This window comes from Poecilia reticulata, linkage group LG17 (assembly GCF_000633615.1).
Source record: "Poecilia reticulata strain Guanapo linkage group LG17, Guppy_female_1.0+MT, whole genome shotgun sequence".
In the NCBI taxonomy this organism is placed as follows: domain Eukaryota; kingdom Metazoa; phylum Chordata; class Actinopteri; order Cyprinodontiformes; family Poeciliidae; genus Poecilia; species Poecilia reticulata.
In genome coordinates, this window is record NC_024347.1 from 10954652 (window position 1) to 10982484 (window position 27833).

The 27833-nt window shown below is 39.2% G+C and overlaps 2 protein-coding genes across 4 annotated transcripts in view; both read left to right on the forward strand.

The window, feature by feature from the left end:
- Positions 1 to 13152, forward strand: part of LOC103479274 (nuclear receptor ROR-beta-like) — a 19672-nt gene extending 6520 nt beyond the window's left edge. The window contains exons 2-10 of the mRNA XM_008433626.2: positions 4693 to 4778; positions 4890 to 5031; positions 5120 to 5626; positions 6356 to 6477; positions 7147 to 7279; positions 7826 to 7933; positions 8672 to 8782; positions 9290 to 9402; positions 10603 to 13152. Of these exons, the coding sequence (XP_008431848.1) occupies positions 4693 to 4778; positions 4890 to 5031; positions 5120 to 5626; positions 6356 to 6477; positions 7147 to 7279; positions 7826 to 7933; positions 8672 to 8782; positions 9290 to 9402; positions 10603 to 10764 (1484 nt within the window). The 3' untranslated portion in view covers positions 10765 to 13152. The remainder of the gene's footprint in view (positions 1 to 4692; positions 4779 to 4889; positions 5032 to 5119; positions 5627 to 6355; positions 6478 to 7146; positions 7280 to 7825; positions 7934 to 8671; positions 8783 to 9289; positions 9403 to 10602) is intronic.
- A 1978-nt stretch (positions 13153 to 15130) lies between these two features.
- LOC103479275 (endophilin-A2-like) lies at positions 15131 to 27736 on the forward strand. 3 transcript variants are annotated; one of them, XM_008433627.2, is made up of 9 exons: positions 15131 to 15348; positions 19629 to 19697; positions 19803 to 20019; positions 20782 to 20915; positions 21092 to 21250; positions 22862 to 22965; positions 23944 to 24077; positions 24208 to 24267; positions 24958 to 27736. In XM_008433627.2, exons 1-9 carry the CDS (start codon positions 15304 to 15306, stop codon positions 25143 to 25145), a joined length of 1110 nt encoding a protein of 369 aa, XP_008431849.1. In that variant the 5' UTR covers positions 15131 to 15303; the 3' UTR covers positions 25146 to 27736. The 3 variants fall into 3 exon arrangements, with proteins under 3 accessions (XP_008431849.1, XP_017165537.1, XP_008431850.1); XM_017310048.1 differs by having other exon boundaries at positions 24211 to 24267; XM_008433628.2 differs by lacking the exon at positions 24208 to 24267 and having other exon boundaries at positions 15132 to 15348.
- The last annotated feature ends 97 nt before the right edge of the window (positions 27737 to 27833 follow it).

The window sequence follows — 27833 nt, forward strand, 5'->3', positions numbered from 1 at the left end:
GTGTGTGTGTGTGTGTGTGTGTGTGTGTGTGTGTGTGTGTGTGTGTGTGTGTGTGTGTATTTTAGCTGGCTGGGATGGTTGGCTGGGCATTTGTGTGTTTGTGACTCTCAGCACACCACAAGAATAGAATAAGCAGAAGCTCAATGTCAAAGGAGAACAGAGAGGGGTGGGAAGCAGACGGTCAAGTTCAAGGTTTGAGCGGTTTGAGTGTGGTGCACTTGCCCGTACCGTGACGGTCACACYGCATGTGGTGTCATGTTACTGGCACTCCATGGTGAAAAGATAGACAAATCTGTAAATATATATATATATCGTGCACTGACTTGTATCTTCTTTAAGCTTGTCATTACGTAACCCTGCTAATTCTGTAACCGCATAGATGCTTTGAGGCGAAATTTTAGCATTGTTCAACTCCACCTTAAAACTGGTTTGGACAGAGTGCTGGCTCCACTCCCTCYTTCCTCCCTCCCTGCCTGCAGTGGGAAAGTGTGTCAGTGGGACAGAACGTCCACATGGGCTGACAGGCTCCATCCCCAGAGTGACGGATGACTCAGCCAGTGCAGAGGCAGTAGCCAGCGCCGACCAGCCAGTGGGAAGCGAAGAGCCCGAGGAGGGCGGGGCGACGGCTGGCTGCTGGAGTGAGCTTGCTCAATGAGCTCTTGCGAAGAATGCTCCCCGACAGGAGTTATATAATCAAGAGGCGCGGGAGGGGCAGAGAGGCGCGAGAGAGGGGAGGGTGATGTTTTTCCATTGCATGCCTGCAGCTGCCCTCATCAGTTGGACTATTTTAGTCAACAGTTTTAGCGAAGAGACAGTCGAGGCATTTGTGGAACAAAAAGAAAAGAGGAAAGTTGTGCTTTTCAGAACTCCAGAGTCCAACAATAACCTCAGAATTCCTCCACAGTTTTCCATACGCAAAACCGATCAGATCGCTCTGACCGGCAAAAAACCGATCAGATCGCTCTGACCGGCAAACCCAGGCGCCGACCGACTGTCTCTTGAAGTAATTGTAGCAGAAGAAAAGGTTTCTTTGTATATGTGTCTTATGTGCTGCCGTCATGTGATTTCCTATCTGCCTGTATGCTCAGTTTCTTCGACGGTGGGGGTGTGGGGGGAAGAGGCCGTGTGAAGGGTGCGCACCGCCACACTTCGTATGGTGTTATCTAAGCTTTCGCTGTGTGTGCAACTTGGTGTTTGTGTGTCTAGAAAGAAGACGCAGCGCAGTATGTTGAGCAGGTGATGTTTTGAGTTTCACCTTTTTTAAAATGTGAAAAATGACATTAATGTATGTCTSCCTTTCATGTCCACTGGGTTGGAAGACGGTGTGACATTTGAAAATAACGCTCTACCAGATAAGCTTGGTTGTTTACCAAATATGCGTTCAGCTGTCGATAAAATGATGCAACTGTGACTCTGATATTGCAACAATGACCCACCGAGAACAGTGCCTGATCTCACTTTGCCGTTGTGTAATTTCAATCACTATGTTAGATGTTTGAAACTAAAAGTGAAACTGGTGGCATAACCTTTTTTTTTCTTTTTTTTTATTAGTGCCTAATGCTCATGTAAGAGCATTTGTAGAGCTTTCATATTTCACTACCAGATGGTCAGTTAATCCTTGAGTGTATATATAAAAAATGACAACATTGTTAATTCCTGATCCCAACAGATGCACCATTCAAAAAGGAAGCGCATCAGAAGCGGCACACATTGTAAAGATGTAAAAAGACTTGATTTTTCCCTAAATCCTGTTTATTTTTTCATGTTTAGATCAAAGTATGAATTATTTAAATACTGCAGCATATGTGGCATGATTGGAAATGGTGTGACAGCAGCTTTACATAAAAACACACAATGATTTGTTTTTATTTTCTGTCATATCATTTAATATAATTACAGAGAAAGTGATTGGAGTTTGTCCATAGCTGTACAGAGCATGAAGTAAATCGCTGCTGCTCATCAGTGGACTGAAAGACAAATTTGACAGTTTAAAAATATTTCATTTCAAAATACTGTAGCCGGCAACTCTTATTAATGTGTCTGATTCAAAACAGAAGTTGGCATAACATTGCGGCTTGTTAAACTATTAAAATATTAAGCAGTAGTTCATTCTAGGGTTTTTTTTTTCTTTGCTTTGATCTATTTCTAAATAAACGAYATACAAGTGCTTCAAATGACATTATTAGAACTGTACTGWTATTGTTACTTTCTAAGCATTAGAAAGGTCACGTCATAGTCCTGCACTATGAAATAGCTGCTAATTGTCGTCAGCACGGGATTCACAAAGAGTCCGTTTGAAACATGCAGTAACCTCTGATAATGAGGCATGTTTCAGGCTCCCAGACTCATAAACTGGAAGTCTACACCTTTTAATGCTGTCGTGGGGTCTCCTGGAGAGGAGCAGCAAAGGGTTACATAACGGCTCACGAAAATGAAACCCAAAGCCTTTTTAAGCATCAGCCATAATGTTATGATCGCACTCCTAATATTTGGTAGATTTTATTGCCCCGTGGGCTTCGCAGTGGAAATTCTTTGGACTGAGCTGGCGTCCCATAAATGATGTTARGCCATTTAAGCTGCTGGGTGAGGGGAACACTTCTGGTTCTCAATCGTATTGTTTGAGCCATTGTGAGCGGTTTTATTAGGATCAGCTGAAGGCCTGCTACTGTAGAGAAAGTGTTGCACCCATGTTTAGTTCTAGAAAATAATTAGGTTGTTGCCAAGATCCAACAATCAGCACGTCTTTGCCTTGCAGGACATGGAACAAAGCTTTTTCTTTTCTTTTTTTTAAATTGGAAATGCAACAATAAATAAGTCAGAGATCACAATCTGSCAATTTTTTGGTTTTCTGGCCTCGATTAGTAACTGACAGGCAATTTTTTCCCCTTTTTATTAAACTAAAGGATTCGCACCACTTTCTACCCACAGAATATACTTTATTGCATTTTAGTTTAGTTATATGTTGGTGCTTAGAAAAACACAAAGTACAGTCAAAATTGGAATACACCAGCTCTCAAAGGGAATCCGTATTAGCAAAGAAATACCTTTGTACATCACTAATTTTACCTTACAGGGACTGTAATGTTATGGCTGATTATTGCATATTGGCGAGGACCATTAGCTGACTACTCCTTAACTACGGTCGTCGTGAAGGCGTGGCATGTCTTGGCGAAGGTTTCGCTCCAGATTTTTCCATTTATCAACCTTGTAAAAATGYCCAGGAGTCTTAGCAGGTGAGATGATTAGCAAATGTAGCAGCAAATCTTTAAGAGAATTTCTTCTCGGGTAGCAAATTCGCATGACTGCATAAGTTTTACAGTTCTTCYCTTCTGCTGGCCTGTTTGTTACTTTCCACACACTCGAGACTTTTTTTTTTTTTTCCAGCATCTGGCATCACTGAAGAAAGAAAATACAAACATATATTACAACGCCTTTTCCGCCGTTTTCAGTGTGCTGTAATAAAAACAGTAATTTCCATAACATACCCTTTGCTTGCCTTGCCTTGCCTCCCCCCTCCACCCGCCCCTCACTCACATWTCTGCTTGTTAGAAAGTCTGCTCTGCTGTAAATCTTCGCTGTGGAGTTTATGAGGGAACAGACCCTGCAGGACACATCTAGAACAAGCTGTCCTCACATTTTCCTTGAACATCCTTGCTGTACATCTGTCGAAAATGCTAAGAACCGCAGAAAATAACAAAAAAATGATGACAAAGTGTGAGCTGTGGAGAAAATGTTATGGTGTTACATAACTGAAAATGAGAGTCAAAACAGAAAGTGAAATATTTCTTCTTCTTCTTCTTCTACTTCTTCTTCTTTTTTGTCTGAAGTATGAGTGAAGCAGATTATATTACATTTGATTGCACGGAGCTAGTGTGGTAGCAATTATGGATGTTTAACTTCACTAGCATGAACTCCGAACATTAACACTCACAGACACAATCGGGTTCATCGAATGACACCTATTRTTATTTTGTTCAGAGTTTGCCAAAGGACGCTGGTCAGCTTTCAGGCCTGCGGAGTTGGATAAAGTTCAGTCATTTGTAATCTCCTTCTAAAACCCTCACAACTTTGCCGGCAAACACAAAACGTTCGAATCTATTGAAGGCRAGAGTCGTGAAACAACAGCCAAAGGTCACACAGTCTTTATTTGTTCCGAACTAAATCCTTGGTGTTATATGTGTCGGGAGCCCGTTCTATTCTTTCGGGCGACGTGTTTGAACATGTCAGAACAACGCTGGACAAAATTCGTCTTTACAGAGGAAGTCTGCTCAGACGGAGACAGAGTCGGAGCGGGCGGCTTTCTGCCCTATCGGGTTCGAAATCAAACCAAACACAGCCTCATGTGAAACTCTTTGTTTTGTCTGAATAAGAAAATTACCAGTTAATCTTTTCCTGGAAGAGAGTCATTTCTGTTTTTCTTTTCTTTTTAAGGAGTGATGCACAATATAGCATAGACAATAGGRAAAAAAATGCACCGCAGGTTCCTTGATAGAGGTAGTAGATATAATTTTAAAATAACTGAAAGTATTGCAGGTCTAGTCCTGTTTATGTATTTAAGTTYTACTAAATGATAAAAAAGCACTAAAGTACACACTGATCATTAATTGCTCTCCGCAGAGCTCTCTGTTAAACCCATCAGTGTGCAGGTTTTCTAAACTGTGTGGTTGGTCTGGCTTTGTTTTCGTCCTGCAGCTCAAATCGAGGTCATCCCCTGTAAGATCTGTGGGGACAAGTCCTCAGGAATCCACTATGGAGTCATTACCTGTGAGGGCTGCAAGGTAAAGGAGAAAGAAAGCACAACTTTACCCAAATTCCTTCATGCACCGATTCTTATGCGGTGTAGGTCTGATACTGGTTTTTGCGGGGGGTTTTTTTGTTGTTTCTTCCAGGGTTTCTTCCGACGCAGCCAGCAGAACAACGCCATGTACTCTTGCTCCCGCCAGAGGAACTGTCTGATTGACCGAACGAACCGCAATCGTTGCCAGCACTGCCGTCTTCAGAAGTGTCTGGCTCTGGGCATGAGCCGAGATGGTAAACATTCATTTAAACGTGGCTGCGTAGCGGAGAAGCGATCGTCTGCGACTGCCTGCTGCAATGAAACGTAATTTCTCCCCTGCAGCTGTGAAGTTTGGCCGCATGTCAAAGAAGCAGCGTGACAGCCTCTACGCCGAGGTCCAGAAGCATCAGAAGTCTCAAGAGTGCGCAGGCTCAAACGGCCCCGCAGCTCTGTCTCTACCCAGAGAGGACGGAGGCTGYGGCAGCGGGGTGGACGACGGCGAGGAGGGCCTGAGCCGCTCCTACAGCAGCGGGGGGTCCACGTCGACCCTTAGCGACCTGGACGACATCGCTGCGCTGCCCGACCTTTTCGACCTCCCGCTGACGCCCGAGGAGGCCAGCGAGTACTGCAGCCTGGAGCTGCTGGGAGGCGGAGGAGGCAGCACCGGGAACACGTCTAACTCCTCGTCCTCGTCTTCCGCTTCCTCGTCCAATCAGAACTCCCCGCAGCAGACCATAATGGACACGRCAGACAGCTGCGGGARCCAGCTCCTGCTCACGCACTCGCTTCTGGGACGCAGGCGGTCACTTTTGGACCAGCTGCCCGATGACTGCTCAGTAACAGACCTCGGTGAGACTGAAAACAGAAACATAACAACCGATGCTCTGTTTGTCCCCTTCTTGCTGTACAATAACAGTCACAAAAACAGGAGGTGATTGATCTGCATAAAACCAGAGCTGATCAGTTGGAGATAACACAACGGCCTGTATCTGCTTGTTTCACAATTTGATTTATTGGAGCTCATTATTGGTTAATCCTTAACTATGTTTCTGCGCAGAGATAATTCTCTGATTACCWAGGACAAAGATATATCTCATAGAGCCGGTGCACTTTWTACTGCACCGTAAAATGRAACAAGGGCAACGTTATGACGGCGATACGGGGAAGCACTAAGTTAATCTTCAGTTCAGGCAAAAGGATGGTGTCGGTGTCACATTTGTGCACATTAAAGGATCAAATGCTTTCACACACGTCTCAAGATGCCTGAAGGAGTTGTATGTGTCAGGTTTATTGGATGGTTGCTGGCAAAAGGGAGCTGTTTTCAGACAGGCTCCAAGGGCCAGTAAAGGAAGAAATTAAAATGTGTTATTACTGGTGGAGGAGGAGGGAAAAAAGTGAGAAAATTGACTGTTAAAACTACCCAGCAGTGCAAATCATCTTAACAGTTACGTCAATTTTTAGATGTTAAAACCGCACGGCTGCAGGTCTGCCTTTGCTGTCTTTTCGAAACATAAACGTGCCACGATGACCTCGAAAATGCTTAGACTGACTTTGGACATGTGTGTTTTTCCTTTCCAGAGCATATCACTCAGAGTATCGTAAAGTCTCACTTGGAAACATGCCAGTACAGCGCAGAGGACATGAAGAGATTCACCTGGGTACATTACACACCCGAAGAAACCAGAGTTTTCCAAAGCAAGGTGCGCAAACAAACCAAAAAAAGCAAAAGTAAAACAAAAATGCTGCACCCTTCACAGTGATTGAGTTTCGTAAAAGTGCAATAAGCAACTTGTTTGCTATTGATAAGCAATTTCTTGGGAAAGAGTCAGCGTCAAGTTTTAGATGTATGTAATTCACCAGGTGTTATATTGGTGTGGTATATATATATATCCTTGTAGAGTTTTCCAGGTTTTACCCCTTGAAGCTTGAAAACTGTTGAATTGGATCTGACCTCATTCCCAGACCCGACTTCCAACTAGCAAGAATAATGGAAAAATAATGGAAAATGCTTTAAGTCTAGACAGCACAGTACAGTTTAGGCACAGAACGCTGAGGGACGCCACAATTACAAAGTACTTGTGAGGAAATAACTCTTATATATCAATTATCTGTTGAAGATGAAAAATCATAGCTAACTGTATTAAACAYGTCAATGGAAAAAACTCTTCTGTTTGTCCCCTTAAAGTATAAACACCGATATATTAAGCATTATTTCATTTCCAAATCTGGGTTCCAGCTTCCAAGATAGTTTCAAGGCCATTTCTAGCGACAGTACAGCTAATCGGAAAGATACCAGCTTCTCAATTTGTATCTTATCATAGATTTAAACGCAAACTCGATGTAATGCTCTGTCTGTGACCCTTTTTCAGTCGGCCGAGTGGATGTGGCAGCAGTGCGCACATCACATCACCAATGCCATCCAGTACGTGGTGGAGTTTGCCAAGCGCATAGCTGGTTTCATGGACCTGTGCCAGAATGATCAGATTATTTTGCTGAAAGCAGGTCAGTGTACGCTCCAGAATACCAGCTCACTTTTGTTTCACAAAGTAAAATTCTTTCAATGTGAACAAAGTTTTAATCTTGCTAACAGAAAATCCTTCTTCCTTGTTGTTTTTTTGTCTCCAACCTTCTACCTCTGCCTGTTATTTTACATCATTTTTAAAAAAAATACATATATATATATATATATTATTTTATTTTTTTAATAAACACCTGCTCTAAACTCTGGGGAGAAATACTAAATTCTGAAAACAAAATTATTTTTTATAATTTCCTGCATATATTTGACAATGTTTTACATTCTTTAAATGGTTTGGACCAAACAACAAACCTTGTTGGATATTTGTACTATCCTTTTAAAACTTGTTCAATTTTGTCTTGTATATGCTGTGCACTAATTTGACTCAAAATTGACAATTTGTTGTATGTTTTTGCATGTTTGGAGTATTTTTGCACCTTTCCTCGTCCTCCATCTTCCTCTTTGTCTTCTTCTCCTTTCTCCGTCTCTCCATGTCTATTCCTTTGCTTCTGGCTACTTTTCTTTTTTAGGCTGTCTGGAGGTCCTACTCATACGCATGTGTCGCGCCTTTAACAGCAACAACAACACCATCTTCTTCAATGGAAAATTTGCCTCGGCTCAGTTCTTCAAAGCTCTGGGTGAGGATCAGTTTGGGAAAGTTTTTGTGTACGTGTTGAAACACTCAAATAGTATTTATGTGTCTGAAGTTGTACATGGCTTAGGTAAGCCTGAGAAATGTTTTCTACATACTATTGAATAGTGTGTAATACCATTAATCAGCGTAATCTACTTGAGAAAAAGTTGTTTTAGTTGGTTAACTTATTTTTTTCTAAGAAAAGAACTGAAAAAAAAAACTTCTTTTAGTTGCKGTCGTATTTACAGAATCRGATCAAGCCTGGAAAAGAAGTCAAATGTTTAACTTTTTCTTCAGTGTCACCATCATTATGCTACATCGCCAYCTAGTGGGAGAAATTAAAGAATTTATATTTTGGTAGTTCACCCAGATACAGTGCTTTGCTTTATTTTATTAGGATTTTATGTGACGTGCCAACTCCACCAAGCATGCTGCACACACACACACAGTTTGGCATAATTCCAGAAAGTCTCAATAAAATATTATGATATTTCTGATTATAGCATGACAAAATGTTAAAACGTACAAGTACATTTGCAAGGTGCTGGCCAAATGACAACTCAGAAAAACCTGGGAGAAGTTTATTTTTTCCACAGTTTGCAGACAAAGAGGCCACATTTATTAATTTTTTACACTGTGAACCTAGTAGGTTAGATTTTAGTTCGGTGATGGGGTTTAAAAAGGAACGGCAGAGTCTCTGGTTATCTAGTCACTTATCAGGGTCTCTACGTTGTTTCTGCAGGGTGTGATGATCTGGTGAGCGCCGTTTTTGAGCTGGGAAAAGGTCTCAGCCGTCTGCAGCTCTCAGATGAGGAAATGGCCCTGTTTAGCGCTGCTGTTCTTCTGTCACCTGGTAATTATTTTTATTCTCTTTCGCTGTGTCCAAGCATTTATACAGATCTTGAAAGTATATGAACACTGTTTAGCAAAAGATTCTCATAAATATTTTCTCATTCTGTCACTTGCAGTTTTACAAAGGGTTTTAATATGAAAAAAGAAGTTCAAAACTAAATATTATTTAATATTTTTATTAGACGTTTGTGTTCAGCTGAGTTTTTTTTCCGGAACTTTATTTTTGTTTGTCAGCCTTTCACTCTTTTTGTGACAAAGCCACAACTTGGTGTGCATCATAATCACTTCAGTAACGAGTTTTGAATTAACTTCTCACAAATTATTAATTTGAACTCACAGTAGTTAAACTGCCATACAGAGAGAGATCTCAGCATTTCAGCCATTCAATAACCCTTTGGTTAAATGCATAAATCATCTGTCAAACAGATAAAATGCATCCTTTCAATAGTTTAAAGTGATGTTGCAAAATCTGAAATCTGAACTGCATTCAAAATATCTGMTTCTGTAGATCGACCCTGGCTGACAGAAGGTCAGAAGGTTCAGAAGCTCCAAGAGAAAGTCTACCTGGCTCTGCAGCACAGTCTGCAGAAGAAAGGTGCTTCTGAGGAGAAACTGGACAAGGTAAGCGCRAGTAATCAAGCCAGCTTCTGCGACTTTATCATGCATGAAACGCATTCATTGGATTTTAATTTTTGAAGGTTTGGTCTGTTGCGAATTCATGAAAACGGCCCTCAAACTTGGATGTGTTTTAACATATATAGAATACTATTGAAAAGTAAAAAAAWWTTTCAGTAACTCAATTCACTTCGTGAAACAACCTTATATTAATTTATTACTCGCAGACTGATTATTCCTAATTGTGATAATTTTGCAGCTAAGAAAAACACAACATTTAATAACAGAATTATTTTTAAAAAGATATTTTTGGTCTGACAAATTATTCTCATTGGAATATTCTAATCCAATGACTATATGTTAACATGCACTCTCATGGTGAAGGAATCTGATTATGACAATATTTCTTTACTGCTGAGGTCTTACTATTGAAACATTAGCATTGTCAAACATAACACGGTTAATAAGAAAGTTTGGACAAGTTTTAGATATTGGTAAATTTGAGCATCGGTATCATATTGGTATTATAGGTATTCTAATTGCTTGAGTTTCTAGTTYCAAGTTGGAAATCATCATTTAGAATGACCCTCCTTTGGAGTTCAAATGCAGAAAAATACATATTATCGACAATTTCTAGAAGTAAAGAGCCTGATTGCTAAGAATAACATTATGCAAATGTTTCCATTTTTTCTCTTCGGAACTGGAACACTGTAGAATTGACTGCGTTGTTGTTGTTTGTCAGATTGTAAAATAAATTAAAAGTAGTACTAGTATTTAAAATGCTAAGCCATCATAGCACAGCCCAGAGCAGCACACTTCAGACAGAAGAAGATCAGATACACACCCTTCATGCAGACCACAATAAAAGAGTGATTAGAAGAGCTGACGACTGTGTGAAAAAGGGAACTTTCCAGGAAGGGAGATTAGAATATTATTGTTCACTGTATAAATCAAGACTCACAGGGGAAACGCCTGTCACCAGATGATCAAAAACGCACACATACACACACACACACACACACACACACACACACACACAAAAAGAAACAATTAAATTTTGCTGTTAATTCAAAAGACAAATTCCTTTATTTCAGTTTCACGTCTTCATTTCACTGCATATCGTATTAGGGGTGTATTTAAAAAATAGCTTGCTTTAAACTCGTACAWTTGCTCATTGACTCTGCATCGCTGTCTTTTCTCTTACAGATGCTGTCTAAGCTGCCCATAATGAAGTCCATCTGTAATCTCCACGTCGATAAACTGGAGTTTTTCCGCTTGGTCCACCCAGAGACTGCCTACAGTTTCCCACCGCTGTACCGGGAAGTGTTCGGCAGCGAGATGCCTCTGCCGGACTCCACCGATAGCTAGGCGGAGAGATGAGACGGGAGAGATGAGGAAGAGTATAACAGAAAGTGGAGGGGGCAAACGTGAGACAGAAGAGCGACTGAAAACCAGCGGTTATCGAGACAATCCAGGACTATAAATACTCAGTCTCCCAAAGTAGTCCTCCACTATCCCAGTAGCAGGCGAAGCACCTTACACTACATACCACACATGCTCCTGCTCTACTGCAAATTGTAGCATTGTAAAACCAGTGTGCGGGCGTCTTATTAAAATCAAAGCAGCCCACACAGCATGTAACCGGCTCCGAGCTCTAAAAGATATTTAAGCGTTGATCCACTGGGGATCGCCGAACTAGTTATGAATGTACCTCTTCTATTAGCACCAGTGCACAAACGAGAACCAAACAACGATGAATGTACAATCCTGCCACTCGAAAGCAAAGCTTCTCACGCGGAACTGGCACGATGTCGATATTGGCGCAGACGTTGGTCAAAAAAAAGTTCTCGATGTTTATGCATCTCAGAGGGATGTACATGTGTTTCCATGCATCCTTTCACTGATCCGCACTTAGGGACCAAGATCACAGATCAGAGGTTCTTCTGACATGCATAGAAAAAAAACACGYAGAAACCGACTCACGGCCTATGGTGAAGTCAGCAATCAGTTTCACTCACAGTAAATAGTGTTAGGTGCTGCCTTTTCGTAGGCTTTTGTAATGCAATGAAAAGACCTCAGTCCCACACACCCCCTTCCTTGTAAATGCCACTTAGACACAGGAAAAGATGAAACTATCTTTAATTTATATACACGTTTATAAGAAGAAAAAAAAATATTTTAAATAAGAATGTAAATAGATATCTATATATGACTATATGGAAAGAGTAAGAGTGCGTGGGGGAAGAAAAAGGAGTAAAGCGGATATGGAGGCACAACTRATATTTGGACTCAGATCTTTTTTTTTATTTTTTATTTTTTCTGGATGATTTTTTTTCCTCTCTTGGCAGTATTCTCAGGTTTCCRCTGCAACAACCCCCTCTTGGCCCAACGGCAAAGGGACGGCCATCCTGCAAGYGAGGGGGGTGGACACTTGTTGCAGATTTATCATAGCAGGGGAGAGGCAGCAAACTCGCACACAGCAATGAAAGAAAAAAACGCCTCGCATTTTGAACTGTTGGCTTTTGCTCTGCACTGCTGCTGCCCGCCCACCCCTGCCGAAAGAGACAAGAGGACGAACGCGGACATTAAGCAAGAGAGGCGGCGAGCCAAAAGACGACTTAACGGACTACATGGCGACAGAGGAAACACTGCCAGATGTTTTCTGACAGACGGCCAAGCACGGCAGGAATACGCTGATGTGTTTGTGTTTTGCCGAAAGCGTCGCATCCAGCTCCGGGCTGGGATTGCGATGGTCCATATGCATCATAAAAACCTCTCTGCTGGTTGGTGCAACTGTATTATTTTGTACATTCRGAGTTTCTCTCCTTTGGTCCTACACCCGACACTTTTCCAAATATCAAGCACTTATACTTTCCTGTTTCTCACTTGACACTAGTCCAAGGCCAGACAGAGCTACCAGCTGCCCCCCTGAGTTTTGCTTCCATGCCAGTAAGACTTCAGTCGATCTGTTTTATTTTATTTTTTTCTTTGTTCATTATTTCTACTCCATGTCTGCCACACACACACAAAAAAAATAACTGTTTACAATTAATTCATGTACATAAAACACTGTTCCGAAGGTGATGACAACGTCTTACTCGGGGTGCTGTGTCGTTCTTGAGCAGAACATGAGGACCCGCTGCTTGCTGCTCAGGGAGATAGCTGTAATCTCTTGTACCTTTATTGCAAGTGTCATCTTTTTAGCCTTGTACTCCTCACACCCTTTGCACCTAAGACCCATAACCATAATCACTGTGGACGTAAGCTCTATTTTTGTGAATGTTAACCACAAAGTGTCAAAGCCCGTCTTTGTCCCAATGTCGTAACAATCAAGTTCTGATTCATAGGATTTTAAAACGAAACAAAACGGAAAAATAAAAAAAAGTTTTAAAAAATAAATAAATCAGTTAGTGTTCAGACAAAATTTTTGTTATCGGGGTTTCATGTTTCTTTTGCTGTGATTTATGTTATTCGTCAGTCTTTTATCCACATTTTTCTCATGTGTCTCCACCTTTGGTCTCATAAAGTCAGTGATCTATTTTTTATTTTTTAATTAAAGACATTTAGGAAAACATCAAACAAAAAAAAGTATATAGTTTGACTCCCCTTTTTTGTTTCCCTGAATGACAAAATGTACTACAGGTATCTTAMTAGTTCAAGAATAACAGAGTCACACAGCTCAATATATATTGTTGTCCAACCGGATACATTATATGTGGTTTTGAGAATGTAATAAATGGTTTCTTTTCCTTTGGAGATGTTTGTGTTTTTATTTGGTGTTTGTAACTTTATCTTTTGTGCTGGATTCGTGCAAAGGTTTTAAGCCTTTATTCGTGATCCAGCATGTSCTAAAGGGAGTTTTGCAGTCGGTTTAATAAGAATTAAATGAACATTTTAGATGAACAAACATTCAGTGTTGCAACAATTAAATGGGAAAAACAATTTGATTTTATTGTTCCCTGATATTAATAATATAGCTCACCACCAGGGGCGCCAATGCGCACGGGTTGGAAATAAGTCAGTTGAGTTGCCCACTAAGTTGTTTTTTTGTTGCCTATCTACTCTTACAAGCAATCCGAAATTCAGAGCCCTGTGTTCTGCAAAGTTTGGGTACTGATAGAAAACCTGCAGTGATGCTGAAGCTACTATCTGATTTGAAACTTCGTATTTAATCCTGTCATCTAAATAACTATTGTTTTCCCCTGATGAATCTGGATTGCATTAGATCCTCTTTAAAATCTAAAATACTTCAACTACTTTCAATTGAAAAGATTCTTTTTTTTAAAAAAAACAACAAAAAAAACAGATTAAACCTGAATGGGAGAGGCATTTCCATCAATCTGGTTTCTTCAGCTTTTCTGAGGTCATGTTGCAGGAGCAGTAAGAAAAAGTAGGAGCATCTTCTTGTACAAAAGGGACATGCAGACCATCCAGAGTGTCTTGGATCAACCTGGTCTCCTCCCAACAGGATGTCAAAGGAAAACCTCYAAAGAGAAGCTCCCCAATCAGATGCCTGAGCAACTTCATGAAACTTCTTTCAATCCACAGGAGTAGCGGTTCTACTTCAAGCTCCCCTTACAGTGATGGTGCAGCCTCACCCTATGAAAGAAGRTCATTTCATTTAAATGTGTCCTTTCAGGCTTGATCCATATGTCATTTCCTTACGTGTGAGCAGAAGGGTGAACAGACTGGAAAACCAAGAGGTTTGCTCTTTGGTTCAGCTCTTTCTTCACCACAACAGACCCAGAGCAACATCTGCATTACAACAAATGAGACCCCCACCACCTACATTACTCATTAGTGAGACTGGAAGGTGCCGCTGGACATAGTTGTGGTGATTGTCTTTAAATTAGTCTTTTGTCAAGTTTTCATCCGGAAACCTACCTCAGCAAAAGATACTGTTGGTCTATTCAGATTTCTGGTTTTGGTACGGATGTGACAATTACTGATTCACGTTTTTGACCGATATTTTTCCAACGACTTCTCCATTTGAAAGAGAGAAATGGCTTGCTGTCCCACTTGTTAGATAAAAGATGCCATGGCAGGCTGTTGTGGACCCAACAAAAAAAAAAATTGTAAATAACGGAACTACAAAATTATCCTCATGAAGCACATTTCCTGAGCTCTACTTGATTTTAAGTCCAGGTTCTTGATGGAGGCATTTGTTTTGACAGAAAAATTTAGTAGAAATTCTGTGTTTTGACACATTTAATGAACAGAAAGAAAAGAAAAAGCTTTTGATCCACTAATCAACCCCTGAAGTCACTATTTCCCTTCTGATCTTGATTTCTTTCCAGTTGATTGGTGCAGCTCACGTAAAAAGCTGCACMAATCTACAGTAGTGCAGTAGGTTATTCTTCATTCATGTTTGGAGAAGTTTTTGAGATTATGTTCATTCCACACAAGCTAATTAAGTGGTTTTATTTAAACTAGAGAAAATAATCATCTCTAGTTGGAGGGATGGAGCCCATTCCCTCCAGGGATGGGCTGGAGGGAATGGTTATAGTTGGAGGGAAAAGCTCACCCAGGGTATTAATCTTGCAACAACAGTCACTATCATTCTACTGCCATTTACTACCGCCAGTAGTCTTTATTATTTAGGGTACATATCTTGTCTGGCTCCTAAATTTCGTAATAAGGTGAATTATTTAATTACAGTAGTGCAGTAAAGTAATTGTAGAAGGAACCGCACCGACCCACTGTTAGTGTCTACGTGTGTGTTTTGAACCAGCTCGGTTCCGCCCACAATTTCCCCAAGCCAGGAAATTGTGGTTGCCTAGCAAGTTTCTTATCCGCGGAGCAAAGTTTGGAGACGTGTTTTCTCGACAGATTTAGGGCTGYAGTCGTTCACTGAAGCTTTTTTGCTCACATTTTTCCGAGAGAGGACGAGGAGGAAGCGCTGAGAAAATGTCGGTCGCAGGATTTAAGAAGCAATTTTTCAAAGCCAGTCAGGTAAACGAGTTGACTTCTTAGACATTAGCCTTCCACAGCTCTGCTGCTCTCCTACTTCTGTTAGCTACTAGGTTACCTAAAGTAGAAAAGGTTTTCGGGAACCAAAACAAGCCTTCTAGGTCTGGTAAATGTTTTGAATTAGAGAAGGCACGAATTCGTGTTGCAATGAAACTCTTTAAACCTGCCCTCTCTTAAGTTRGTCTTAAATTAGCTCATGCTAATCTCAGGTTTAACTAAACGTAGTTTCTAACGCTCTGCTCTGGTTAGTTAATTAGTTCGTCTGTCTGCTTCAGATTTGGGTTCTTCGTTTTAGAGCTAATACTGTCTTTTAAGCAAAGTTTTATTCATAAACGTATAACCGGGGTTGTTTATTTTCTGGTAGTTTGTTGCCAAGTTTCGTTTTAACTAGATGCTCGCTATATTAGCGCCAGAGTACGCAGGATTAGCACCATCTGTTCGAGAGGTTTAGTTCTCCTAARTCAGACATAAAGGGTTTTAGACATTGCAGTGACGGTCGGGTTTTAGTTTTGTCTAGTCATGGGTTTAAACGTAGATTTTATATCGTATTTATCCCCACTATTGACATTTGAAGGTAATATTATGAGGATTCTGATGCCTAACTGAGTTGGTTGGTWCATTTAAATTGTTTACATTCATAAGCATATTAGAACTGTGTTCCTGCTTTCTCCATCATACCTTAAAAATTCATGGTCAATGTTTATTTATTTTAAACGAGGGTAAAAAAAAAAAAAAGAAAGAAAGATGATGATATAAATGAGCCGGAATGTGTTGCATTTAACAGTTTTTATGAATTTGAATGATTTTTGCCAAGTAATTTAATGTGGCGTTCCTTATTGAAGACTACATAATAAGACTCCTCTGATTTTGTTGCATTTGTTCAGTCAAGTTTTCTGTAGCAGTCATCCTCTATTTTGAGTTGCTTCTGAAGGCTTRTGCGTCAAATATGTAATTGTTCATACAAACATACCTCCCAGCATGTCACGACTTGCAAAACCAGTCGGCTTTGTTTTGGTGGCAGGATTGTTGCAGCAAGTGCTTGTTTTTGGTGGRACATCATGCAAATGAAGTAATGACTCTGCTCAGTAGGTATATCAGTGGCAGATACTCAGTGTCGTGTGACTGCAGATTATAGCCTGTAGGTAATTGACTGGTTTCACCCGAGATATTCGGACTTGTCACTCTGGGGAAATGACAGAAGTGGTAACGATGACTTCATTCAGGTTCTGTCATTGTTCTGGCTCATTCACTGGGATGGTTTACTGCAGCGATAAATGGAACTGAGTCATCTTTTATTCTGACCATACCTCTTCTCGGTTAAAGGTTTGTCTCGTAGTCATACTTWSTAGCYAACATTGATAATAGATGGGCGGTTGTACAGATGGTGCCCTCTTGTACATCTCTACCATTGCAGTATGGATTGGTTACAACAGATGTTTTACAGACCAAATATCAGGCGTGTTGCATCCATTTACAATCCAGATTTACTTTGGCAAATGCCTGTAAAAAAAAAACAACACTAATGTCAACTTGTTCATCTGGTTTTAAAAGGAATGAAAATGAAGAGACTGATGACAAGTTTCAAGCAAAAGCTGCCTGACAGGATCTTGTTATGCTAATGGTAGAAATGAGCTGCTTTGAGATTCTTATGTGAAAATAATWAAAAAAAACTAAGATAACATCTCTAAATTGTCTTTTTCAAAATATCTACATGGAAGGTTAGCTGGCAACAGTTCCCATCAGTCTGTTATGATGGAAAATATACACATAACTGTGAAATATTAGTCATATGTTGTAGGGATACTGCTAATGACAAATATATATAAAATATACATATAAATAAAAAAAWATATATATATGCATTAATCAATTTTGGCTGGACAGTTTTACTTCCAAGAAGCCTATTTACTTTGTGGTTTTCATACCACAAAATATGTAAAGTAAGAAAGATTTGCACTTGAAATAAAGGAGATTAGATACAAGCGGCTAACTCCAGCRTGACAAAAAATATGATTTGAAGCTCTTTAGTAGTAGTCAAGTATTTTCACAAATAAAAAAGGTTGAGTACTTAAGAGTGTCAAATATGATGATATTTGACCCCCAATGAATAGAAATTAATTTGACAACCTTTACTTTAAATCTAATAAGTGACCATAAATACACCGTCAACACAGTTGATTAAAATGAGATGAAATTAAATCAATTTTGACCGGCTTCAAGACCTCTTAACAATAAAACACAAAGGCCTAAAGCAGCTAATAAAACATATCTATAAACATAAAATGGAGCAGCCTGTCTGTCTTCACAGTGTGCATTCGGCAACTGTAAAAATAACTCATGGCAACTTTGTCTCCACTATTGGATCGGCAGCCGCCCCTCAGTGTTTTTTAGCTGCAAATCTTGCATGTTGCTTGTCTTCCCTGTGGTCTGCAGTGAAACCCTGCGATTTATCATCAGCAGCGTTGGTCTGCTTCCTAACTTGAAGCCACTCTGGCCTTCGAGAACTTTAAATCAGGCCATTTGACAGTGGATCAGATGCTTCACTGTTAGTCTAAAAACCTGTTTTTAGACTTCTGATTGGACGGAGCCAACCATTGAATAGAGCTAAACTCGTTTGAGTTATGGAGCATGCACCGATGCATGCAAGAACCTGCAGACTGTATGTCAGGGACTATAGATACACATCAGTGTGACTTGGCTGTGGCTTTTGTTAAAATGGAAAAAGTCCAAATCATGAAAACTATATGCTGACTGCAAATCATTATATTGGCAGTTGCAGCTGACGTAATTGGCATAGGAAGTACATTTTTCATACTTTTAATTTTTAACTTATCTTAACTTTTTTGCGTACTCTAGGGAGCCACAAAAAAAAAATGCTGAAACAACCTCCTTTTTTTTTTCTTCTTTTTTTTGTTTTTGCTGTTGAGTGTTATTGGGTTATTCTTCATTCATGTTTGGAGAAGTTTTTGAGATTATGTTCATTCCACACAAGCTAATTAAGTGGTTTTATTTAAACTAGAGAAAATAATCATCTGCTTAAATCCATCTGGTATATCTATATCTATGTTCTAAATAACATGTAGACCAGCACATTTTCAGTCTTATATTGGGCTTTGAACGCCTTGTGTGTGTGTGTAAAAGAGAGATTGTAAAGTAACATTTTTGCACAGTAAAACAAAGCGTTGCCTGTGGTCAAAATGTAGGAAACTCTGATGCATTTGCTGAGCTGATGGAAAAAGTGGAGAAGCCTTTGTATGAAATTGGAGTTCTTAAGCACAGACGTTAGGAGGTTGCTCGCAGTGCAAAAGGATTACTACTCATAAATTAGGAAGAAAAAAGCATGGAGCTTTATAATCCTGGACCAAGTCTTTTGTTCATGATCCTGAAACAGCGACGTGTCCCTGTGCACTCCTTGGAGCTCAAAAAGTAGCTGAATTTATCAGGACGTAAATTAAGGTTTTAAGACTTTAAGAATTGGCAGTATTTTGCTTTCTATGATATTTGTTTAGTAAGGATAGAGTAGGTGTAAAAACAAACTTATAAACATTTAGACCATAAATAGGTTATTTAAATACATGACCGGTTTGTAAAAATCATATTTTGCCTAATTATTGAAGGTGAGTTGCATTTAAAGAATCTATGATACGCCCATCCTTATTTGGCAACCAAGAAAAGACAAATGTTACAATAGAAATTTGGTCAAGATGCCAAAAAAAGCCAGTTTCAGGATTGTGGGGTTTGTGATTTGTACAACCTACAAATAAAAGCACTTCAAGATGGCTGTTTTCTACTCAACTGTTCAAAATGTTATAAAAATACAGGCAAATTCAATCTAGAAAAGGGTAGAAATTTGAAATTAAAACTGATACACACACACAGAACAAAGACATTAGTGTTTTTGTCAATGCTTTACTTGTAAAAATTAGTTTGTTTTCCAATCTTGCTATTCCAACAGAGCTGTCATAGGGAGGAGTGTCTTAGTTTAGTGATTAGTGATTCTTTGATTTGTGTGCTAAAGCTTTTACCATTAAATAATAAATAAAAATGTATTAATAAAATCATGTCAGAAACGAGAGAATTGTAATAAGTAGAACTTTGAACTGTATGAACAACACCTAACCTGCTCCAGCTGTCCTTTTGACCACAAATTTTTAAAAAATATAGAAGCGACAAGTAGCATATTATTATGTTGGGTTATATCATTACGTCAACATTGAAATTTATTGTTGAAAGTAATCCTTCTACTTGCTTTATTTCCACAGATGATGAGTGAAAAGGTTGGAGGTGCAGAAGGAACCAAACTGGATGAAGACTTTAAAGAACTTGAAAGAGTAATTACAGCATAATTAACTGGATGATCTTGCTCAAATCAAATAATGCTACCGATGATTCTTTGACAAATGCTCTTTTTTTTTGGCCTTCTCATGTCCCTCCAGAAAGCAGATGTTACCAGTAAAGCAGTAGTGGATGTCATTGGGAAAACATCAGAGTACCTGCAGCCCAATCCTGCGTCGAGAGCTAAGCTCTCCATGCTTAACACGGTGTCCAAAATCCGTGGGCAGGTGAACAGTCCTGGCTATCCCCAGCCAGAGGGACTTCTGGGGGAGTCTATGACTAAATATGGAAGGGACATAGGAGAGGACAATAGCTTTGGTAAGACTTGTGGAACCGTTTTTGGGATGTTGTGTGGACGTTTTATCTATAGATCTATCGATGTATATTATTTTATGCGCTTACAAAACAACCCTGTGTTAAGTCTGGGGTCATTTTTGGATGAAAACAGGAAACCAGAAACGCTCGGGAAGTGAAAAACGCTCATACTTCTCATTCTGTTTGAAAAGCACATTCAGCTGGCATTTGGCGGTGAACTTCCCATCTTTAAATGAGAGCTCATTTCGTATCCACACAGCAACAGAAAACAATAGTTTGTTGTACTCGGTCAACATTGCATTTTTAAAAGCAGACCTAGTTTCTCTGTGGAATTAATGTTTTGCATTCCGCTCAGTTTTACAATTACTTTATTTAGAACTCGGCTCTATTCAAATTTAATAGGAAACTATATGGAAGTAGAGAAAAGCAACTAGATGTTCAAGTTGAACTAACGGCAGAGTGTGTATTAAGAATGTTGAATACGAGTAGAAAACACTGATGTTCTTCCAGACTGCCTTGTCTTTCTACGAAGTACAGATAATTTTCCTTGGAACTTTAGCATTATGAAAATCACAAACTAAACTGCAGCTGTGCAAATCTATTTTTTTTTTCCTATGTAACATTGTTCCACCCCTGCTGGGGAAGGAACTTGTGTTTGAGAAAGGGTCTGCAGCTATACAGTGTGACTGTGCAAATATCTACTGATTTAATATTGACCAAAGGCAGTCATGATTTCCTACTTTTCTACTTGTGTGTACATTATAGGTGGAGCTCTGGTGGATGTTGGAGAGGCGATGAAGAGGCTGGCTGAAGTCAAGGACTCCCTGGATATTGATGTGAAGCAGAATTTTATTGACCCACTGCAGGCGGTCGCTGAGAAGGACATCAAAGATATTCAGGTAGAACAAAGATGTGATAAGTTTATCTACATACAGGCTTTGCACTGAACTGCAAGGTTTGTGCTTTGTAAGGCAGGGAAAAATAACACACAAAAAAAAATCACAGAGACAATATACTGTATAAGTCCTATTTCGAATGACATTTTTAATCTCACCTCTGTGTGTGTAACTCACAGTACCACTTAAAGAAGTTGGAAGGACGCCGTTTGGACTATGACTATAAAAAGAAGCGTCAAGGTAAAATCCCAGATGAAGAGATTAGGCAGTCCCTGGAGAAGTTCCACGAGTCCAAAGAGATGGCCGAGAGCTCCATGCATAATTTGCTAGAAACTGATGTAAGTTTGCAAATGCCTTGGCTAAATGAATGTCGCATAAGTTTTCATTTTTCTCTTTTAAGCTGGTTAAAAGATGTTTAAGTTTACCGCAACTAATCATACAGAGGAGTCCATAAAACGAGTCATAGAGGACATGCTAAAGCAATTGGAAATAGTGAAGCAGTCTCCCACGTGATCGTCCGTTATGATCCATACAATATTGGGAATGTAATTTTATGTGTTTTTTTTTTATGCTGTCTGGCAATGCAGTCTGGTATTTAATATGAGTTTTTTTATTTCTCAAGAGTGCAAAGGTAGATAAAACAGAGAGCAGCAGATGGAAACATGTTGGAGCCTTTATAATATGATGTTCTTCATCTTTGAGTTAACACAGCAAAGTTAAGTTTTTGCCCATCTAATTGAACATTTTGGTTACACAGACCCTCAGAAAATACTCACAGAAAATACTAACATAAGTCCACTGCCCATTTATCCTAATGGTTTATGACTGAATCTGTGGCTGAGATTTTTTACAAACATTAAACGAAGGTGTCAAAAACTGATTTTAGGATTCTGCGTTTGTCTTTGTACAATCCAAGTCAGACTTGATACATTTTTTTTGAAATGGAGTCGATCTTAGTTTGAAAAATAAAGTGAAATAAAATGCAACTTAATTAGGTAAATTCTTTTCTAAACGGGCAGAATAAAAAATAAAAAAAACTTCAGGAAAAATCTAAAAAAGCAGGTTATATAATCTTCAATGAGAAATTTGTAGGAACCAAAATATTGAGAGATTTCAGACCACATCATGATTTCGACACACAATTAAGTTGGTAAAGTCAACTTATTGTATTTTACTAACTAAATTGTTGAACTTTTTGTTGGAAGATGGCAACTCACATCAGTAAAAAAGTTTAAAAACTTGACGTTGGCTTTCTCAGTTACAGCAAATGAAGTGWAAAAAGGGTACGGTATGTAAAAACATGATTTCAGTGTGGTGGATTAGATATTTGAAATATTCCTCTTGTGACCTTATTCCACATGTTGCAAAAATTAATAAAGAATATTTAATATAATCCAGTGCTTATTGCATATAATCATTCATAGCGGAATCTTAGACATAMATTTCAATGCAAGATTTTTGTACCTTTACACTGAATGAACAAACCTTATAAAATTGTATTGAACATGGTTTAAATCAGAAAAATACAATGCATTTTTGTGTTTCTGTTACTAATCCATTAACAGAGTTTACCCTCTATATATAAAAATAAGCTCAGATGGGTGTTTTTTATGCCTGCTTCTTGAAACTGAGTCAGCACATCAAATCTTCAGGAACAGTTTGCTCCAGCTGACCTGCTTTTTTTTTTTTTTTTTTTTTCCCCCATGGTGTCTTGCTGTAGGCCAAGCTTGTCAAACCAGACTTTTCTCTGATGTTTACCGTTTTCGTGTCTCTTCCACATAAATTAAGGCTTTTTGATTCAACACATGGGAATCTAAACTCATTGCCTTGGTAAACAAAAACTTCAGTAAACATGTAAAAAACAATCTTGTGGAAAAACTGATGGTCCGTTCTTGTCGCTTTTTTATTTATCTTAATTGCTCTAAGATATTCTGCTGATTCACATGTAGGTGGAGCAGGTGAGTCAGCTGTCTGCCTTCGTGGAGTCCCTGTTGCAGTACCACAGGCAGGCCACAGAGATCCTGGAGGAGGTCACAGAAAGGCTGAAAGAAAGGTCTGCTCTTTCACTGCCTTTACCGTTCATCCTACTATTTAAAAAGTGTGCTATTATTTAAAAATAGCTGTTGAATTAATATGTATATTTTCCACGTAATAAAACTAAATACAACTGATTTCAGGTCTTCAGAGTGGTCCCCCGCCCCCCAAAAAAATATATATATATATATGTTTTTGGTGCTCATAGCATTTATTTGGAAACCGCAGTATTTAAAGTGGGCAGACACTGAGAGAAAATGAGCAGTTTTGCACCGACAACCTCCGTACCTGTGGCTCCCGCTCAGCCAGTTGAGCTCCACCCTTCTTCACCGATATCATGACCTAGTTATTCAGGAAAGTCCACAAACCTCGCCAAATAAGATTTATTCATTTAAATCTCATTTGTCGTCGTCTTCAGATTAGAATGTGTAAACACACTGACATAAGATTAAGTTTGTATCCCCGCAGTCTAGGGATACATACATAATTAGTTTTAAAGCCAAAAGTTCCAAGAAATGGATGCAATCTCCAGACGGCTCAAGAAATTACTTTTGACAGTATATTGCCTGGGTCAACAACCTTTATGACCGAGCGTCACATTTGCCTTTACTGCTACTAAATAAATTTGTACAGAACCTACAGACAGAACTGAAAATATTTCTAAATGTCTATAAATTGTTGTATTTTTACAGTGCCTATTTGTATCCATTTAAAAAAAAATTTTCAGGTTTTGCCACATTCCAAAAAATAATCTCAGGATGTGATAGACCAACACAAAATAGAGAATAACTGTGAAATAAAAGGAAATTAATGACTAATAATGTGGTTTTGATTTTACTTTTACAATTAAAATCTGAAAGAGTGGCAAACATTTATGTTCAGAAAATCCTGATCTATTTTCAATGAAAGCCATTAAGACCTTTTTTTTACTTGCTCTGTACTTGCACAGAGATCAGAAAATGTAATTTTTTGCATATTTTTTAAAATTTTGATGCAGGGTTAATGAAGCTGAGTCGCGCCCGAAGCGTGAATTCAAACCTAAACCCAGACAGTCCTTTGACTACGGCGACCAAGAGCCCTCGAATGGAGGATACCCAGCAGGTCCTGTGAGCCCCCCGGCATACAGTGCTGGTAAGAACTACTTTTGTGTATTTTACTTGATCTTTGTGAGTACGTGCCAATCCCCTCCCGTCTTAGGAAAACACGTTGCACATCCGCATCACCCATCTGACAGATTTATTTCCCTTTCTGCAACATTAAGCAGCCCAAGCACAGTATCCACCTCCACCCGTCAAAAGACCCTCCGTCAAGAGCAAACCGCGTGAGTGGACAGAAGAAGATTACCTACTAATTAACCACAAAACTTGACTGCTTTCTTTTAACCTGTTGCACACATGTGTGTGGCAGTGACATGGATGCACTTCTCTGGCTGTTTTTTTTTCCACTAACTGTTGAATGTTTATTGTGTCAACTGATCCCTTTCAGCAGAGCAGAACATAAAAGGGGAACAAGTGTTGACTATTTCTGTTGCCAGGTCTTCAGATGTATGGAATCATCAGCAGCTCACAGTCTATCTTGATTTACTCAAAATTACAACATTTTGAATGAAGTTCACGGTGCAAAGTTTGTAAATTTGGCTGAGTTTTATACATCTGATGACTTCTTTATCAACCACTGCAACTTCTGAATCTCAAAATCTTTTGTTAAATAAAAAAAAAATTCTATAAGTGCTCAGATTTTGAGCTTCTGAAGTTTTCTTCATTAATCACCTGAGAACTAATAAGTCATAGCATTTCGCTTCTTCTTCTTTGAAACCTTCCATCAGTGGTGTTTTCAAATGTCAYACTAGTGACACCGTGTGTCTGAACTTATTTAAATGATTCACACATTCAAACAGAATCTGAGTGTCCGTAAACTTCTGGCCAACGCTGTGAGTCTGTATTTTAGTAGCTGGACTTACGTATGCTTTCTTTTTCCCTTCTTGCATCTGTCGTCTTCTCTTCATGTCCAGGGGAGCCGAGCTGTAAAGCCCTCTATGACTTTGTGCCAGAAAACGACGGAGAGCTGGGTTTCTACGAGGGGGAAATAATCACCTTGGTCAGGCAAATTGACGAGAACTGGTTTGAAGGAAAACTCCGTGGACAAACCGGATTCTTTCCCAACAACTACGTGGAAGTGATTGTGCCCCTCTCACACTAACAGAAGAAGACGGGCAAGACGGGAGAATCAGAACGGGGAAGACGGCTGTTTAAGAATATGTTATCATAAAAACGGAAACATAGCAAGGAAATTAAATAGTTTTTTTTTGTATCTTTGAGATATTTTTTGAGCAAACTTGGGAGACTTTCAGTCAAGATGGAATGGATTTGAAAACATAAGAACACTAAGGACAATTGAGGGTTGAATCAGGAAAATGATGCATGATGTTTAGGTGCATTCACCATATATTGCGCTTTTATAAAATACTCTTTGCACCTATGCACTTTGTACACAACAGCTCCAGCTGAACACTAAGCAGAAACAGATGTGTCTAAGTGCGTATTGACTTTCTTTGTCTTATTCAGTTTTATTCACAGTATCTTGTTTGCTGAATCATGACTATTTGGAACTACACACACAATCATGTTTTTAGCCTTTTCAACTATAGACTTGGGCACTAATGCCCAAAACTACACAACACTACACAAAACTGATGTTCTCAGACATTTGAGGCCATGTTCTACTGCCATCTGGTGGTTTTATGCAAAGAGTTTTCTTGGTTTTGTATTTGATTAATCACGAATTCTGAGATGTTTAAGAACTTCATATTGTTCTAGCTGTAAGTGATGGCTGAATTTGGACATTAGGTTCTACTGTCATGGGGTAATTTAGGATAAATATTAAAAAACTATTTTATTACATTTATCACTCCTATTGCTGCAGTACATTTGTCTCAAGTCCAAGCTCAAGTCTGGATTGCACCGAGTGGAGCCAGATTTAGTTGCAGATTGGAAAATCAGTGGGATTTTCTATTTGTGGTGCTAATTACTTTTCCCAATACAGGTTAATGACAGTTCAATGGGTTCTCTACCTTAAAGGAACCTGGTAACTAATATGGGCTTTTCAGAACTATGTATGTCAATAGTTTAAATGAACACAAACTGTGAGGATAATGTTAATATCTACAACTTTCTCTAGATTTTAAAAGTGCAGCAGCCATATTTGATTCAGAGCTACAAGCTGCTCTGGGACTTCCAGCTTTAGGAGACAATCTTGTTTTTAAAGATGGGGACTTGAAAGATCTAACTTGCAAATACACATTTTCTGACTTTTTGTTCCTCCGTAAATATCTGTACTTCTTTGAAAATGCTCCAGATATGCTTCGAAACACTACTTCCAAACAAAGGTTGCTCGCTCTTATTTGTCCGACCAGATGGCTGTGTTTCAGTCTAATTTTAACTTAAAATAAAATCTTCACGAGTAAAAGGGCATTCGATTTAGTTTATATAATGAGCAACATTGCACCAAAGCCAACATGATTTCTGTCTGTTCCTTTTTTCCCCCCTCAGGCTCAGCTGATACTGCTGGCAGTGTCATTACATTGTTGTATTTTTGGGGGTTGGTTTTTTTGGGGAGAGGAGTTTAGGGCTTTTTGTTGAAGTGTTTCTTCATGAATTTTCTATCTTATTTGCTCTCACCTCTCAGCTCTGTTGTAGACCTAGTTTGATTTGTAGCATGGAAATGTGGGGTGATGTGAGCTTGGCGTTGCTGTACCTGCCGCTTGCTTTCAGACGTAAACTATGCACCAGACCTGGATGGAGGATGCTCTCTCCCAGTGTCTTCGCACCAAATTTACAACAAAAAAAAAAACAAGGGAGATCTGTCCACAATCACTGGTTTCAGTTCCAGTTAAGCCCATTACAATCAAACTATGAACTGTCACGGTTCATGCTGTTTGTTAAAATGCCAAATTTTCCCCCGTTGTCATGATCCCCTTGTTAGACTGCCCCCTGCCCCGCTCATCTCTGCCGTCTCTATTTAAAGGGCAAGCGGAACAGACAGGTCTTTTTCTGCAGAGGAGGGGACACGACAGTGGATTATGCCCTCCCCCCACCACTCTATTCACCACCTGCCCCCTTACTTCTGCCCCCTTTCCTCATTATCTGTCCCATCCCAAACCTACGGTGCCTCTGATGCTCAGAGTCGYATGCATACTTTGAATTATATCCGCACTGCCTGTCCTTTTAGAGACCTCTTAATGWGTCTTATTGGTGATATGTTTAGGACCCTTGCTGTGCTGAGTAATAACTGTGGCTCAGGTGTGGGTTTACGTGTCTCATTAGACTAAGCAAAACCCCTTGAAGAGAGGCAGAAGGTCTGCGACTCRGCTTAGATCAGAGATGATGAATGATGCTGTAGAACAAAGGGCTAAGATCAGGTTTTGTGTGAGGCTGATGTCACAGCTCAGAGCCGACTTTATGATACTATATATCAGCTTTGCAATACTGATGAAGTATTAATAGCTTTAAACCTTTATTTCATTATGCACAACGTTAATGGAACTATTCAGTGAAATATATAGCCTTTTTTTATTATTATTTGTATGTATTTGTAAAATGCTTTTGATTTAATACCTTTCCGTAACTGTGATGCTTTGGGAAAAATAAACGTGGRATTATCCTGGATTATCTCCAAAATGCGTGGATTACCTCTATACTAGTCAAAGTGTAATCTTGTGTATTGTGTGTTTTATTGTCTGTGAATAGATGCTGTTCATTTTCCTCCAATAAATGTTAAATATTTCCACCCTCTAATGACCTTTTTATTTTTAAATTGAAAAATGATCAACTGTTTGAATTATTCATTGACTGTCCTGATGCACTTCATATTTACATGCATTTATTATTG